The 14,403-nt window shown below is 45.9% G+C and overlaps 1 protein-coding gene across 17 annotated transcripts in view; it reads left to right on the plus strand.

Annotated features, from left to right (window-relative positions):
• The window catches only part of SCRIB (scribble planar cell polarity protein), a 210,767-nt gene that overhangs the window by 161,253 nt on the left and 35,111 nt on the right, over positions 1-14,403 (plus strand). For all 17 annotated transcript variants that reach the window (XM_077493465.1, XM_077493471.1, XM_077493472.1 and 14 more), the window contains 5 exons: positions 3,386-3,424; positions 3,701-3,802; positions 8,805-8,852; positions 10,291-10,435; positions 10,703-10,874. In XM_077493465.1, the coding sequence (XP_077349591.1) occupies positions 3,386-3,424; positions 3,701-3,802; positions 8,805-8,852; positions 10,291-10,435; positions 10,703-10,874 (506 nt within the window). The remainder of the gene's footprint in view (positions 1-3,385; positions 3,425-3,700; positions 3,803-8,804; positions 8,853-10,290; positions 10,436-10,702; positions 10,875-14,403) is intronic.

The following is a 14,403-nucleotide window of genomic DNA, read 5'->3' on the forward strand; positions in this document are numbered from 1 at the left end:
GAAAATAAACAGCATTTTAGCTTGCACGTGATTGGGTGATAAATTCAGCAGAGCTTCCACTCATTTCAAATCTACCCCTTAGATTTAGAGCGACTGCACTTCCAAGTACACTTGCAGTGCAAAGTGGATTTGCCTTTCGTAAATAACCCTCATTGTGTGAATGCATCAATGCTGTGCATGTCATCTCAGCTTGCAGAGCTTGGATTCATTGAATGAGTTTACCAAAAATGTAAATATTGCAGAATATACAGCCTCATGCTACATAATTAAAGCTCCATTTCATGCTGAATAATCTAAATTATTAATGTATCCTAAATAGAAAATCCGACTATGTGTACGCAGCATTATTCTTTAAAGTGGGTGTAAATGCAGAATTTTACCGAGCTATATGCAGTAAGGTAAAAAAAAACTTTTGCACGCAGCCCAGATCCTCCTCTTCTCGGGTCCCTCGCCGGCACTCCTGGCTCTTTCCTTCTGCCCCCCACAGCAAGCCGCTAGCTATGGGGGGCAGCCGAGCCGCTGCTGTGCATCTATTCAGACACTGAGCTGCAGCTCGGCCCCACCCCCTCTCCCCTCATTGGCTCCCGCTGCTGTCAGTCAGTAAGCCAATGGCGGCCGCTGCTGTGTGTCAGCCCATCAGGAGGGAGACTCCCAGGCAGCCGAGGCTCTCGTGCAACATTGCTGGATCGAGATGGCGCTCAGGTAAGTATTGAAGGGGGCTGCTGTACCGAGAAGGTTTTTGTTATCGTAATGCATAGAATGCAACTTCTGCCTTTTAAAACCACTTTAACCACTTCCCGACCAGCGCACGACGATGTACGTCGACAGAATGGCACGGGCAGGCATATTGGCGTACAGGTACGTCCAATATTCGATGCCGCCCTGCCATCGGGAGCGCGCCGCCGGCGGTGCGCTCCCGCGCTGGTTGGGACCCCCGTGAGTCCGGTCGCGGGACCCGTGGACTCGATCGCCGCGGGCATCCCCGCGATCGTCTCACGGAGCAGCCGAATGGAGGAAATGCCGTATAAACAACATTTCTCCATTCTGCCTAGCAACTAGTGATGCTGATCTCTGCTCCATGTGATTGGAGCAGAGATCAGTGTACACTAAATGAAAGCCCAACCCCCCCACAGTTAGTAACACACCCCTAGGAACACTTAACCCCTACACTGCCACCCACTGGTTAACCCTTTCACTGCCAGTGTCATTTACACAGGAATCACTGCATTTATATAGCAGTGATTACTGTATAAATGACAATGGTCCCAAAAATGTCCGATGGGTCCCCCACAATGTCGCAGTCGCAATAAAAATCACTGATCGCCGCCATTACTAGTAAAAAAAAAATAATAAAAAATTAATAAAAATGCTATAAAACTATCCCTATTTTGTAAACGCTATAACTTTTGCGCAAACCAATCAATAATCGCTTATTGCGATTTTTTTTACCAAAAATATGTAGAAGAATACGTATCGGCCTAAACTGAGGGAAAAAATGTTTTTTTATATATTTTTGGGGGATATTTATTATAACAAAAAGTAAAAAATAATGCGTTTTTTTCAAAATTGTCGCTCTATTTTTGTTTATAGCGCAAAAAATAAAAATCGCAGAGGTGATCAAATACCACCAAAAGAAAGCTCTATTTGTGGGAAAAAAAGGACGTCAATTTTGTTTGGGAGCCACGTCGCACGACTGCGCAATTGTCAGTTAAAGCGACGCAGTGCCGAATTGCAAAAAGTGGTCTGGTCTTTGACCAGCAAAATGGTCTGGTCTGCAAGTGGTTAAGGTGCGCCTCAGACGGCAGCAGTTTAGGGCAGTCTGAATGTTGGGGAAACAAAGTACAGATCCAGAATTCAGTGCCTAGGGGCCAACTGCCTTTTCCATGTATTTGAAGTTCTACTTTAATGAAGCTATGAATTATTATTTATTAAAATATTACTGAATTTTGGTTTTGATTGTTTTACTCTTTTGAAGAAGTTTGCTGTTTATGAATAATGTTTTCAGGCAGTAAATAAGACGTTTGGAATGGGACATGAATTTTGCTTGCTGATGGAGATGTGGGAACTAATAGAACATGCTATTAATCTGGGTGATGGCTGCAATACCAGAAACACCCCTCCCCCATGCTCATGTTATAACGGTCTGCTGGCTTCATTCTGGGTTCAGAATGTGATGGGCTCTTATTATAATGGGGGGGGGGGAACTAAAATGGTTACATACATGTCACATGTATGTTGTGCTGCTCTGCTGCATGCTGAGACTGTAACCAATAAAAGTAAATCTCCGTTATCTATTAATGTATGTATGCTACTGTGACTCGTAGCACTCTGCTCTATATAGCATTTCTGGCATCTCTGCCCTCTATATGTCATACTGTAACGCTGTCTGTATGGTGCTCTGTATTGCTGTCGCCCCCCGTGTTGCTTTCTGTCGTCTTTGCGCCCCCCGTGTTGCTTTCTGTCGTCTTTGCGCCCCCCGTGTTGCTTTCTGTCGTCTTTGCGCCCCCCGTGTTGCTTTCTGTCGTCTTTGCGCCCCCCGTGTTGCTTTCTGTCGTCTTTGCGCCCCCCGTGTTGCTTTCTGTCGTCTTTGCGCCCCCCGCGTTGCTTTCTGTCGTCTTTGCGCTCCCCGCGTTGCTTTCTGTCTTCTTTGCGCCCTCCCGCGTTGCTTTCTGTTCCCTTTGCGCCCTCCCGCGTTGCTTTCTGTCCCCTTTGCGCCCTCCCGCGTTGCTTTCTGTCCCCTTTGCGCCCTCCCGCGTTGCTTTCTGTCCCCTTTGCGCCCTCCCGCGTTGCTTTCTGTCCCCTTTGCGCCCTCCCGCGTTGCTTTCTGTTCCCTTTGCGCCCTCCCGCGTTGCTTTCTGTTCCCTTTGCGCCCTCCCGCGTTGCTTTCTGTCCCCTTTGCGCCCTCCCGCGTTGCTTTCTGTCCCCTTTGCGCCCTCCCGCGTTGCTTTCTGTCCCCTTTGCGCCCTCCCGCGTTGCTTTCTGTCCCCTTTGCGCCCTCCCGCGTTGCTTTCTGTCCCCTTTGCGCCCTCCCGCGTTGCTTTCTGTCCCCTTTGCGCCCTCCCGCGTTGCTTTCTGTCCCCTTTGCGCCCTCCCGCGTTGCTTTCTGTCCCCTTTGCGCCCTCCCGCGTTGCTTTCTGTCCCCTTTGCGCCCTCCTGCGTTGCTTTCTGTCCCCTTTGCGCCCTCCTGCGTTGCTTTCTGCCCTCTTTGCGCCCTCCCGCGTTGCTTTCTGCCCTCTTTGCGCCCTCCTGTGTCTCTTTGCCCCTTGTGTGGCGCTCTGCGTCTCACTTTTCCCTCTGTGCAGCACACTCGTGTTTTTCTGGCTTTGCTGAGTTATATTGGACCATTTATGTTTGCTATGGTAACACTTTTTTCTATAATTTTCAGGCATCAATAAACTTTGTGAGTCACAGTGACAGCCGACAGGTGAGTGACAATCATTGCTCAGCAAAGAAAAGGTGATACAGCTCTTTCTGTGTGCCTCACTGATTGGACACAACATGTAGCCAATCCTGGCAGAATATTGCTGTTCTTAGGATTGGTGGGCCCGTCACTGCTTGCCATCCCCATTCGTACATCTAATGGTGTAGACATCATTAGTTTCACTTCTGAAATATGTTTTTTTTTTCCAGATTGTTTATCTCACTGGTTTATCTCTCTGCTCCAATATTCTAATACTTCACTGTCACCTCTTCCTATCAGGCCTCCTCTCCCACCCCCAGTGATGGGCTTCCGTCTCATGCCAGACAAGTCTACAAAGCCTTTGCTGCGGTTCCTTCCTCACACCCATCCTCCGAGCAACAGGTGAGTCTAAACTGTGAGCCCTCAGCTTCTGGAACACCGACAGACAGCGTCCGATCTGTTTGGACCACGACCCTCTGCTGACAGGAGAGGATTTTAGAAGGCTCCCCCTTTCATTCAGGAATATGTCTTGGCCACCACAGCGGTATGTCCCCTCTATAGTTACTGGCTTAAAGCTGAATTCCAGGAATTCCATCACTTTATAAATAATGAAGGCACAATTTGAGTCAAACCAGGTGGATGACATCTCTTGGTCTTATCTCTCTTTTATATCTGACAGATTTATTGCTCTGCCGGAGAGACACTCTGGGATCTAAGAGGAGAGAAGCACGCAGAGCAGCTATGCCCACCCTTTCTTCCTGCTGCCCATTCAGAGAAGCCTTTGTATTCTGGGAACACGTTCACAAAATACAAAGGCTTCTGTGATTGGACAGGAGGAGGGGAGGGGCGGACATAGCTAGCAGCGACTGTACTGTTGAAGATGCAGAGATTAGAAGGATAGCATCAGGGAAATACAGGGATAGTTGGGATCTAATATAAATGGAATATAAACCTGTCAAGATGTAAACAACCGAGATAATTCCAAGAGATGTCATGCACCCCGTTGGACTTCAGTCACAGTGTTCCCTCACTTTTTACAAAGGTGGTGAATGCCTGGAATTCAGCTTTAAAGGGGTTGCAAACCTGCATTTATTTTTATGCATTAAGGTGAAAAAACTTCTGACAGTGACCGGCCCCCCAGCCTCCTGTTTTACTCACCTGAGCCTGTCTTTCCCTCGGCGGAGATGCGCTCTTTTTCTCTGCCCGGGGGTTCTCGGCACTTCATTGGATAGATTGATAGCAGCACAACCATTGGCTCCCGCTGCTGTCAATCAAATCCAATGACCCGGGGGGGGTGGGGCTGAGTCCGGCATTCTGTGTCTATGCACACAAATGCTGGACTCGGGAGCACGCTCGCAAGGTAACCCCCTGGGTGAGCGCTTCTCCCAGGGGGTTAACCGATGCGAGGAAGAGCCGTAAGTGCCGCCAGGGGACCCCAGAAGATGAGGTTCGGAGCCACACTGTGCAAAACAAACTGCACAGTGGAGGTAAGTATGACATGTTTGTTGTTTTTAAAAAATAAATAAACAAAGGTTTACAATCATTTTAATTCTTACCCACATTGGTGTTTCTGCTCCTCTTTGTAAATTCTCTGTGATAAATTAAAATTCAGCAGGCATGGTGGGTAGTTAGTGCTAGGAGGCCGACTACTTATAACCAGCACAGACACAGAAACTTGCTGCAGGGATAGTGGGTACCCCATAATGTGCTCTGCAAAAGCGCATTGCTGGGATCCCCTGATAATGGGCACAGCAGGTATGTAGACCTTGGACCTTGTAGACCTACTAAAGTTGTACAGACAGCAGGAACCCAGGGCAAGAAATATGGGAATCCCTTAGACCCCTTTCACACTGGGTCATTTTGCAGGCGCTATTGCGCTAAAAATAGCGCCTGCAAATCGACCTGAAACCGCCGCTGCTGTCCCTCCAATGTGAAAGTCTAGAGGGCTTTCACACTGGAGCGGTGCGCTAGCAGGACAGTAAAAAAAAGTCCTGCTAGCAGTATCTTTGGAACGGTGAAGGAGCGGTGTATACACTACTCCTTCACCGCTCCTGCCCATTGAAATCAATGGGCCAGCACGGCTATACAGCCAGCGAGGCGCCTCTGTAGGGGCACTTTGCAATGATTTTTAACCCTTTCTCAGCCGCTAGCGGGGATAAAACCGGCCCGCTACCCGAATAGAGCTGTAAATCCGACGGTATAACAGTGCTAAAAAATAGCGGCGCTTTACCGCCTACGTACCTCCCTCCCCAGTGTAAAAGGGGCCTTATATAGAGAGATTCCGGCAGTAGGGGTCCTGAGAAATGAAAGTGGTCAGGTGGTTTAAAGAGACACTGTTACTTTGTCCTTCCAAGAATAACCCCCTGATAGCCCCCTTTTCCTGGCAATACTCACTGATGTTCACTCCCTTTCTTCCTCCCTGCTTCTACCAGGACTCTTGCTGTATTGCAGGAACATACGCCAAACCCATGACTCCGATCCAGACTTGCTCCTTTCACACGGACGGCCCAGGTGCTGGCTACCACAGCCCACCTCCATTCTCAGTCAAAAGTAAACATAGACCGCACTCCAAACCTCAGATCCTCTTTTCAATATTTAATTCAACAAAAGATGAAAACGGATGTCTCCACCCGAAACCACCTTCCTCCATGCATTTCACTTCAGCTTCAGCTGTCTCCCATACGTTAATGTCTCCATCCGAAACCACCTTCCTTCATGCGTTTCACCACTGCTTACGTTTTAACCAGCAGTGGTGAAACATATCTAGGGAGGTGGTTTTTCGGGTGGAGAAATGATTGTATGCAGTTTTCATCTTTTGATAAACTAAATATGGATAAAAAAAAGTAATGATTTGAAGTGAGGATTATATTTCCTCTTGCTGTATTGCTCTTACATAGTGTAGCCTCCTGGTATGTTTTGGTGCCGGATGACTTCCTGCACGTGACAGTGCTCAGCCCTCGTCGGGACCGAGCATCGTCTTATACTCAGGATGGACTCCTGCAACAGGTAGGCAGTGAAGGATAGCAGATTGTGGAGGGAGTATACCATGCTTGCTTATAAAACTAAACTCAATCCTAAAACCCACATACAATGATGGCATACATGTATGGGAGCCGTTTTACCTGCCAAAGGAATTGTAGTTCTCTCTTTTCAGTCCTGAGATTTACACAGCACAGCCAGCAAAGCAGGACCTAGTTAAACCCAGATTATAAAATATAAGTACAAGCAGAGGTCTCTGATACATTTGTATTCTCGGTGTTGATTGGCAATGCAACAGGAGCCTGTGCCTGTCATATGGGATCACCCCTGCGAATTTATCGTTAGATCTGCTTTAAAGCTAGGTTCACACCTTTGCAGGTTGCAGCTGATCTGTTTTTTCTGATGGGTTTTATGTTTTTGATGCGTTTATGTGCTTTGCCTTTTTTATTGTGGTGTTTTTTGGGGGGTTTTTTTTGGCTAATTGGAAAGTTTGACAGTTATGTGTATGGCGTGCAACTCTGATGTGAATTTACACTCTCTAACACTCAAGTAGCATCAAAGTCACCTCAAAGTAGCTCAAGAACCTTTGTGTCCAAAGTCGAATGTTAAGGCTTGGGGTTAGCGTTATAGCCCTAGCGCTGGCCCTTGTCCCTAGCGCTGGCCCTTGTCCCTAGCGCTGGCCCTTGTCCCTAGCGCTGGCCCTTGTCCCTAGCCCCACCCACTCTCTCCCCAGATTGGCTGGCTTTGATTGACAGCAGCGGGAGTCAATGGCGCTGCTCCAGTCAAAGCCAATCTGGAAGGAGAATCTCGGACGGTAGAGACACTTGTGGACATCACTGGACAGAGAGGGATCTCAGGTAAGTGTTAGGGAGGGCTGAGGGGGTGGCTGCTGCATACAGAAGGCTTTTTATCTTAATGCATAGAATGCATTAAGATAAAAAAATCTTCTGCCTTTACAACCACTTTATCCCTGTAGTAAACTACTGGGGTTTTTTTTTTTTTTTTTTTTTTTTTTTAATCCTGCAAAGTAAAGCTATAATATTCTAGTATGCTTCACATACTAGCACGTTATGTGAAACTTTCCTTCGAACGAAGCCCTCCAGTGGGGCACGGTCGCCGCTAAAGTCGCTTCTATCTCTTCACCTGGTCTTCCTTCCGGGTTCGCGGACTCCATCTGTGTGACTAGCCGGAGCCGCTATGACGTCACTCCTGCGCATGTGCACGCTAGTCATCGTTCGCAGCACTGGACGCTGAAGGAATAGCACGGTAAGCCGTTCCTTTAGAGCACATGCATTGGTGAAGTCGCTGGCTGCATCAAAAGTAAATATCTCCTAAACTGCACCTGTTTAGCAGATATTTACTTTACCTATAGGTAAGCCTTACTTATAGGCTTACTGACAGGTAAGTCGTGCATGGGAGTTTACTCCCACTTTAACCTTAGTCCTTCACCCTAACTTTTAACCCTAACTTTTAATTCCAAAGACATGCAGGTAGGTTAATTGGCTTCTGTCCAAAATTGGCCATAGGATATAAATGGGGACCTTGGATTGTGGGATCCTTGAGGGTAGGGACTGATGTGAGAGTGCAATGTACAGGGATAGGGACAATTGTAGACACACGCTCAGGTTGAACTGGATGGACTGGTGTCTTTATTCAACCTTTACTAACTATACTATATATAAACCCTAAACCTAACCCTGAAGGCGCTACTTTGGAAACATAAAGGTTCCTGCACTACTTTGATGTGACTTTAATGCCACTTGATTGCAAGAGAGTGTAAAGTCACATTAAAGTCGCACGCCATGAACAGAACTTTCATACTTTCCGATTATCTTAAAAAAAAAAAAAAAACCTTCAAAGCGCATCTCAAATGGGTCAAAAACACATGTTCAAAAACGCATAGGGTCAGGGATTAGAGTTGGGGTTATCGGTAATTGTTTTAGTGTTAATTGCTAGGGTTAGTATTCCAGCCCTAACAATTACCACTAGCCCTTAACCCTGACATGCAACTTTGGACACATAAAGGTTCCTACGCTATTTGATACAACTTTGATGCTACTTGGGTGCCATAGAGTGTAAAGTTGTCGCACTCTAATAACAGAAATGTCATACTTTTCTATTGGCAAGAAGAGAAAAAAAAACGCAACCCTTGCATTTTTGGTGAGGGTCCGTAGAAGTCTATTACACACAAAACGCAATTTGCTGTGGGGGGAAAAAAAAAAGTCCCTGACCCTTTCCAAAAAACGCACTGGCTCATAACACAGATGTTAACTATATCCAAAGGAAACCATGTTAAATGGACTGTAGTACGTTTCTGCAAAACACACTAAGAAAATGCATAGGTGCGAACCAAGGCTGACTTGTGTTCTGGGTTTTACACTTGGCAATTACTGTTTTTGTATGATTTATTTTTATTTTTTTTTAGGAGCCGACGACCCCCCGGACACCTGATCGACCATGTGTAACCCCTGAGGTGAGTGTTACCTGCCTTTCATTTCCCCTGCACATGTGTGTGTTTTTAAAATACATATGTCTGTGTTTGTCTTTGCACTCTGTTTTGTCTACAAGTCCCCCAAACTACTTGCTGACTACCGTAGATATACATCCTGTCAACAAGTGGCTTGATGTCCTTTTTTTTCCCTTTACTGCTAGCGATCGGCCGTTAGTAAAAGTGATCTGGATGGCTCTACAGATTTCTGATCACTTTTATGTTGCTATGAAGGGCCACCCCATCATGCCACTGCCTGGGGTGATGCCCTGGCTCATCCGTTCTTCTGGGGAGCCTGGGACAACCAGGATCTCTTCACGCAGAGGAGATGGAAGAACATCTATTCCCCCATCTCCTTTAAATGATCAACCCGGAAGCGGAGATGGTTTTTGTCACCTCCAGTTTGAGCCATTATTCTCTGGCCATTCTAGCCAGGGAAATCTGCGCTCGATTTTCTGCTTTGGAGGACAGGGGAGAGAATGGGGGGGTCTAATAGATGTTTATGAAGAGTACCCGCCTCCCGAGTAAATATCATCTGACTTAAAAAATTGTAATAGGCACAATTTGATTCTCCAGGGCCTCAGCTTTCAGGAAATCTATAATGTTTGGGGGTTCTAAGTAATTCTCCAGCAAAAATGCCGACTTTAACTACTTGCCGCCCACCCACCGTCCGATGACGAAGGAGCGGTGCGGCACTTGTTCTGGGATGCCGCCACAAGACGGCATCCCAGAAGGAACGCTCTCGGGCACCCAAGTGGGGCGCGCAGTGAGGGGATTGCAGCCACACTGTGTTCTTAGGACTCGGCGGCACCCCTGATCTCTGTAAAGAGCCGATGACGCGCCTTGTTAACCATGTGATCGGCTGTGTCCAATCACAGCCGGTCACATGTAAATGCGTAAGTTACGCTTATTGACTCTCCTTGCCACACACTGACTGTGCCAATCAGAGGCATCCCCTCGCAGGGGAGATCAGGATAGGTAATCAGGGCATTGATCATCAGTGCCCCGATTACAGTAAAGCCCCATCAGTGATGCCAGTCAGTGCCGCCTATCGGTGCCCATCACTTCAGCCTCATCCACGCACATCAGTAAAGGAGAAAAGTTAATTACTTATTTACAAAATGTATTTATTGCCAATTGTGGGCCCCCCCCAGCCAAGTCCCTGAAGTTTGTAAAAAGGTAGTTACCATCAGCGGTTGAGAGCACTTATGAAGCGACTTTCACAACTGTGAATGCGTCCTGCCAGCTTGAGGCGCCTTTTCTTTTTTTTTTTTTTTTTTTACATTCATTGGCATACCGGTTCACTTTAGGGTTGTGTAGTGTGTGTGTGCACATTGCACTGTGAGATTGGTGTAGCTGTTCTCTTGCAATATGCATCATGGGAGGACATGCAGTCAACATTTGGAAATAACTTCTGTTTCAGGGTTTGGACAGTCCAGAGCAACGATCGTTCCGGGAGAGGCAGAAATACTTTGAAATGGACATGAAGCAGCAGCAGGAGAACCGTATTCCCAAACGGGTGTCGCTTGTTGGGGAGGATGACCTGAGGAAAATGAAGGAAGAGGAAGGTGAGGAGGGCGTTTTTTATCTGAAACTGAATGGTGTAAAAAATAATCGCCAAACAAACATTTATTAAATAAAAAACATTTATAGCTTGTGAAAGGATACAAAGAGAACAACCACATTGCAAATAAATTTTATTAGCAATTTGTTTCTTCTCTTTGTATCTTTTCACAAGCTATAAATGTTTTTTTTTTTTTTTTTCTGCTATAGTAATCCTATTGACTGTGCTGATTTTATCCTTCACCTTCCCCGCTTTCTGTCTTCTCTCTCAGCCCGGAAGATCCAGATGAAGCGAGAGCAGCTCCTGCGGGAGGAGGAAGGGGGCAACTCTGGAAACTCCAGTCCCCGGCCCGCCGCGCCCAGCACCCCCACCAGCGTCTTCATCGAAGGGGTGGAGTACAAGATCGAGCGTATAGATGGAGGAAGCCTGTCCTCGCTGACCGGGTGAGAGATGGATAATGGATACCGTGAAACATTTCGTGATTTTAGCTTACCGATAAGGGAGACACAATAAAATCACTATAAAGGTTCCCAGTGATGCTGCAGTGAGAATCATCAATACTGCTTATGTTTTCTGTTTTGCCATTAATGTACACTAAACTACAAAAAAAGCACTTTGGTGTACATTATTGGCAAAACAGAAAAGAACATACACAGTACATCTATGCAATGCGTTCACATTTCCCAATATTTTCCTCGTTCAAAAGCTTTTATTTTAAAAAACATTGAGTAGCAACAAATACAGATTATTTAGACAATTCTAATTAGACAATTATAAGAGAATAATATTGAAGTACTGATGTTGCAAGAAAAGATTATAATAGACTTCCGTTTTGACAATGTCAATAAAAGAAAATGATAAATACTCCGTATAATAAGATATTAGATAATCTTGTCTGTAAAAAGAATGATTATAATTAGAGAATTATTAAAAAAAAAAAAAAAAAAAAATCTCTAAACTGGAGTATGTATTAATATATCTATTTAGAGATTTGAATTTCACAAGCTCTTAAAGCGGAGGTCCACCCTAAAGTGGACCTTCCGCTCATTGTAATCCCCCCCCCCCCCCCTCCGGCGCCACAATTGGCACCTTTCAGGGGGGAGGGGGGTGCAGGTACCTGTACAGTACAGGTATCTGCACCCACTTCCGGGATAGCTCTCTGCGGAAAGGGGCGTAGATCTACGCCCCTTTCCGAAAGTCCCCCGCTGCCTGCTGGGAAACACACAGATCCCAGAGGCAGCGGGGTCCATCCTTATTGCGCAGCGCGACTCGCGCATGCGCAATAGGGAACCGGGAAATGAAGCCAAAAGGCTCCACTTCCTGATTCCCATACCCAAGATGGCGGCGGCAGCACCCGAGAGACGATCGAGAGATCGGCTTCGGGTGCCGACATCGCGGGCGCGCTGGGCGGGTAAGTGTCACTATTTTAAAAGTCAGCAGCTGCAGTATTTGTAGCTGCTGGCTTTTTAAAAAAAAAAAAAAAAAAACGCGGACTCCCGCTTTAACCTTAACTTCAAATATTTGTTTATAACTAATACTGTATTTTAAGAAAAGACTGAATTTCCCAATATTTTTATCTCTTTAACCACTTACGCTGATATAAGTCAGCAGAATGGAACAGCTGGGCCCAATCACGTACTGGTACGTGATTCTTTAAGTGCTCTTTAAGTGCCCAGCCATGGGTTGGGAGCACGCTGCCGGCGGTGCGCTCCTGACCCGGTCCTGTGCTCCGGGACCAGCGGACCCGATCGCCGCTGGTGTCCCACGATCGGGTCACAGAGCTGAAGAACGAGGAGAGGTCTGTGTAAACAAACCTCTCCCCGTGCTTCCCTGTGTGGCTGTCACCGATCGTCTGTTCCCTGTTATAGGGAAAGACGATCAGTGACGTCACAGGCCAGGCCACGCCCCCCTACAATAAAAAAAAAAAAAACATCACGTCATACATAGCCCCTTCACTGCCCCCTAGTGGTTAACTCCTTCACTGCCAGTGTCATTTACACAGGAATCAGTGCATTTAAATAGCACTGATTGCTGTATAAATGACAGTGCTCCCAAAAATGTGTCAAAAGTATCCATCATAATGTCGCAGTCACAATAAAAATCGCTGATCTCCGCCATTACTAGTAAAAAAAATATATATTAATAAAAATGCTATAAAACTATCCCCTATTTTGTAAACGCTATAAATTTTGTGCAAATCAATAATCGCTAATTGCGATTTTTTTTTTTTTTTTTTTTTTTTTTTTTACCAAAAATATGTAGAATACGTATCGGCCTAAACTGAGGATAAAAAATTTTTGATATATTTTTTGGGGATATTTATTATAGCAAAAAGTAAAAAATAATGCATTTTTTTCAAATTTGTCGCTCTATTTTTGTTTATAGCGCAAAAAATAAAAACCGCAGAGGTGATCAAATACCACCAAAAGAAAGCTCTATTTGTGGGGGAAAAAAGGACGCCAATTTTTGTTTGGGAGCCACGTCACACGACCGCGCAATTGTCAGTTAAAGCGACGCAGTGCTGAATCCCAAAAAGGGACCTGGTCCTTTGGCTACAAATTGGTCTGGGGGCTGAAGTGGTTAAAAACCCGACAAGTACAGATAAATACAGGTTGAGTTGGCAGAAATACAGTGGGATCTGAACTTCCTGTAACGAGCACTACATCTTCTACACTCAAAGCCCAAGTCTGCCTGAGTTCTCCCTTGCTGCAGTACAGGACACCTCCTTTTATATTGATTTTTATTTTATTACAGACTCAGCATACACTATATTGCCAAAAGTATGGGGACGCCTGCCTTTACACTGGGGCTTTGGCAGTAAAGCACCGCTATTTTTAGCTGCGCTTTACCGTAGTCTTTGCAGAGGTTTTTGGCTGCTAGTGGGGCATTTTTAACCCCTGCTAGCGGCCAACCCAAGGGTTAAAACAACCTGCAAAGCGCCACTGCAGCGGCGCTGCCCATTCATTTCAGTGGGCGCTTTAGGAGCGGTGTATCCGTCGCTCCTTCACCACTCCAAAGATGCTGCTTGTAGGAGTTTTTTTGTAACATCCTGCCAGCGCATCGCTCCAGTGTGAAAGCACTTGGGCTTTCGCATTGAGACAGCAGGGGAGCCATTTTTCAGGTGCTTTACAGGTGCTATTTTTAGCCCAAAAGCGCCTAAAAAAAACACCTCCAGTGTGAAGGGGGTCTTGGTCCCCAGTCCTTTTCTCTGTTGCAAAAGTGAGACATCATGGGTCTTTTTAGACCCTTGATATTTCATCTAATCCTCCCAATGGAGCTCCTAAAAAAATTTTTTTAGACGAAATAATAATAAAAATAAAATAACTGTCCAGGTTTTAACATGTTTTAAAATGCTTGTTTACGTGTATTTATAAGAGTGAGGGTTTTTTTTGTTTTTTATATATATAAAAAAAAAAATGTGTGTGTATATATGTGTGTACACACACACACACACACACACACACACACACACACACACACACACACACACACACACACACACACACACACACACACACACACACACACACACACACACACACACACACACACACTATGTTGCCAAGAGTATTTTTACACACACATAAACTTTAATGGCACCCCAGTCTTAGTCCGTAGGGTTCAATATTGAGTTGGCCCGCCCTGTGCAGCTTCAACTCTTCTGGGAAGGCCGTCCACAAGGTTTAGGAGGGTGTCTATGGGAATGTTGGACCATTCTTCCAGAAGTGCATTTGTGTGGTCAGGCACTGATGTTGGTCCGGTCGCCCCTAGTGGCCACCTTAAGGAGCGTCATAACCTGACGGCCATTCGCCTGCCTGTGCCCTTCTGCCACAGTATAACTGCGGCGGCTGGTCGGCAAGTGGTTATAAACCTTTTGTGTTTTTTCACTTTAATGCATCCTATGTATTAAAGTGAAAAAACTTCTGACACTGACCAGCCCCCCAGCCTCCCTGTTTTACTCAATTAAGTCCA

The sequence above is a fragment of the Lithobates pipiens genome, unplaced genomic scaffold (genome assembly GCF_037356315.1).
Source record: "Lithobates pipiens isolate NorthernLeopardFrog02 unplaced genomic scaffold, aLitPip1_a1.2 Scaffold_19, whole genome shotgun sequence".
NCBI classification, from domain to species: domain Eukaryota; kingdom Metazoa; phylum Chordata; class Amphibia; order Anura; family Ranidae; genus Lithobates; species Lithobates pipiens.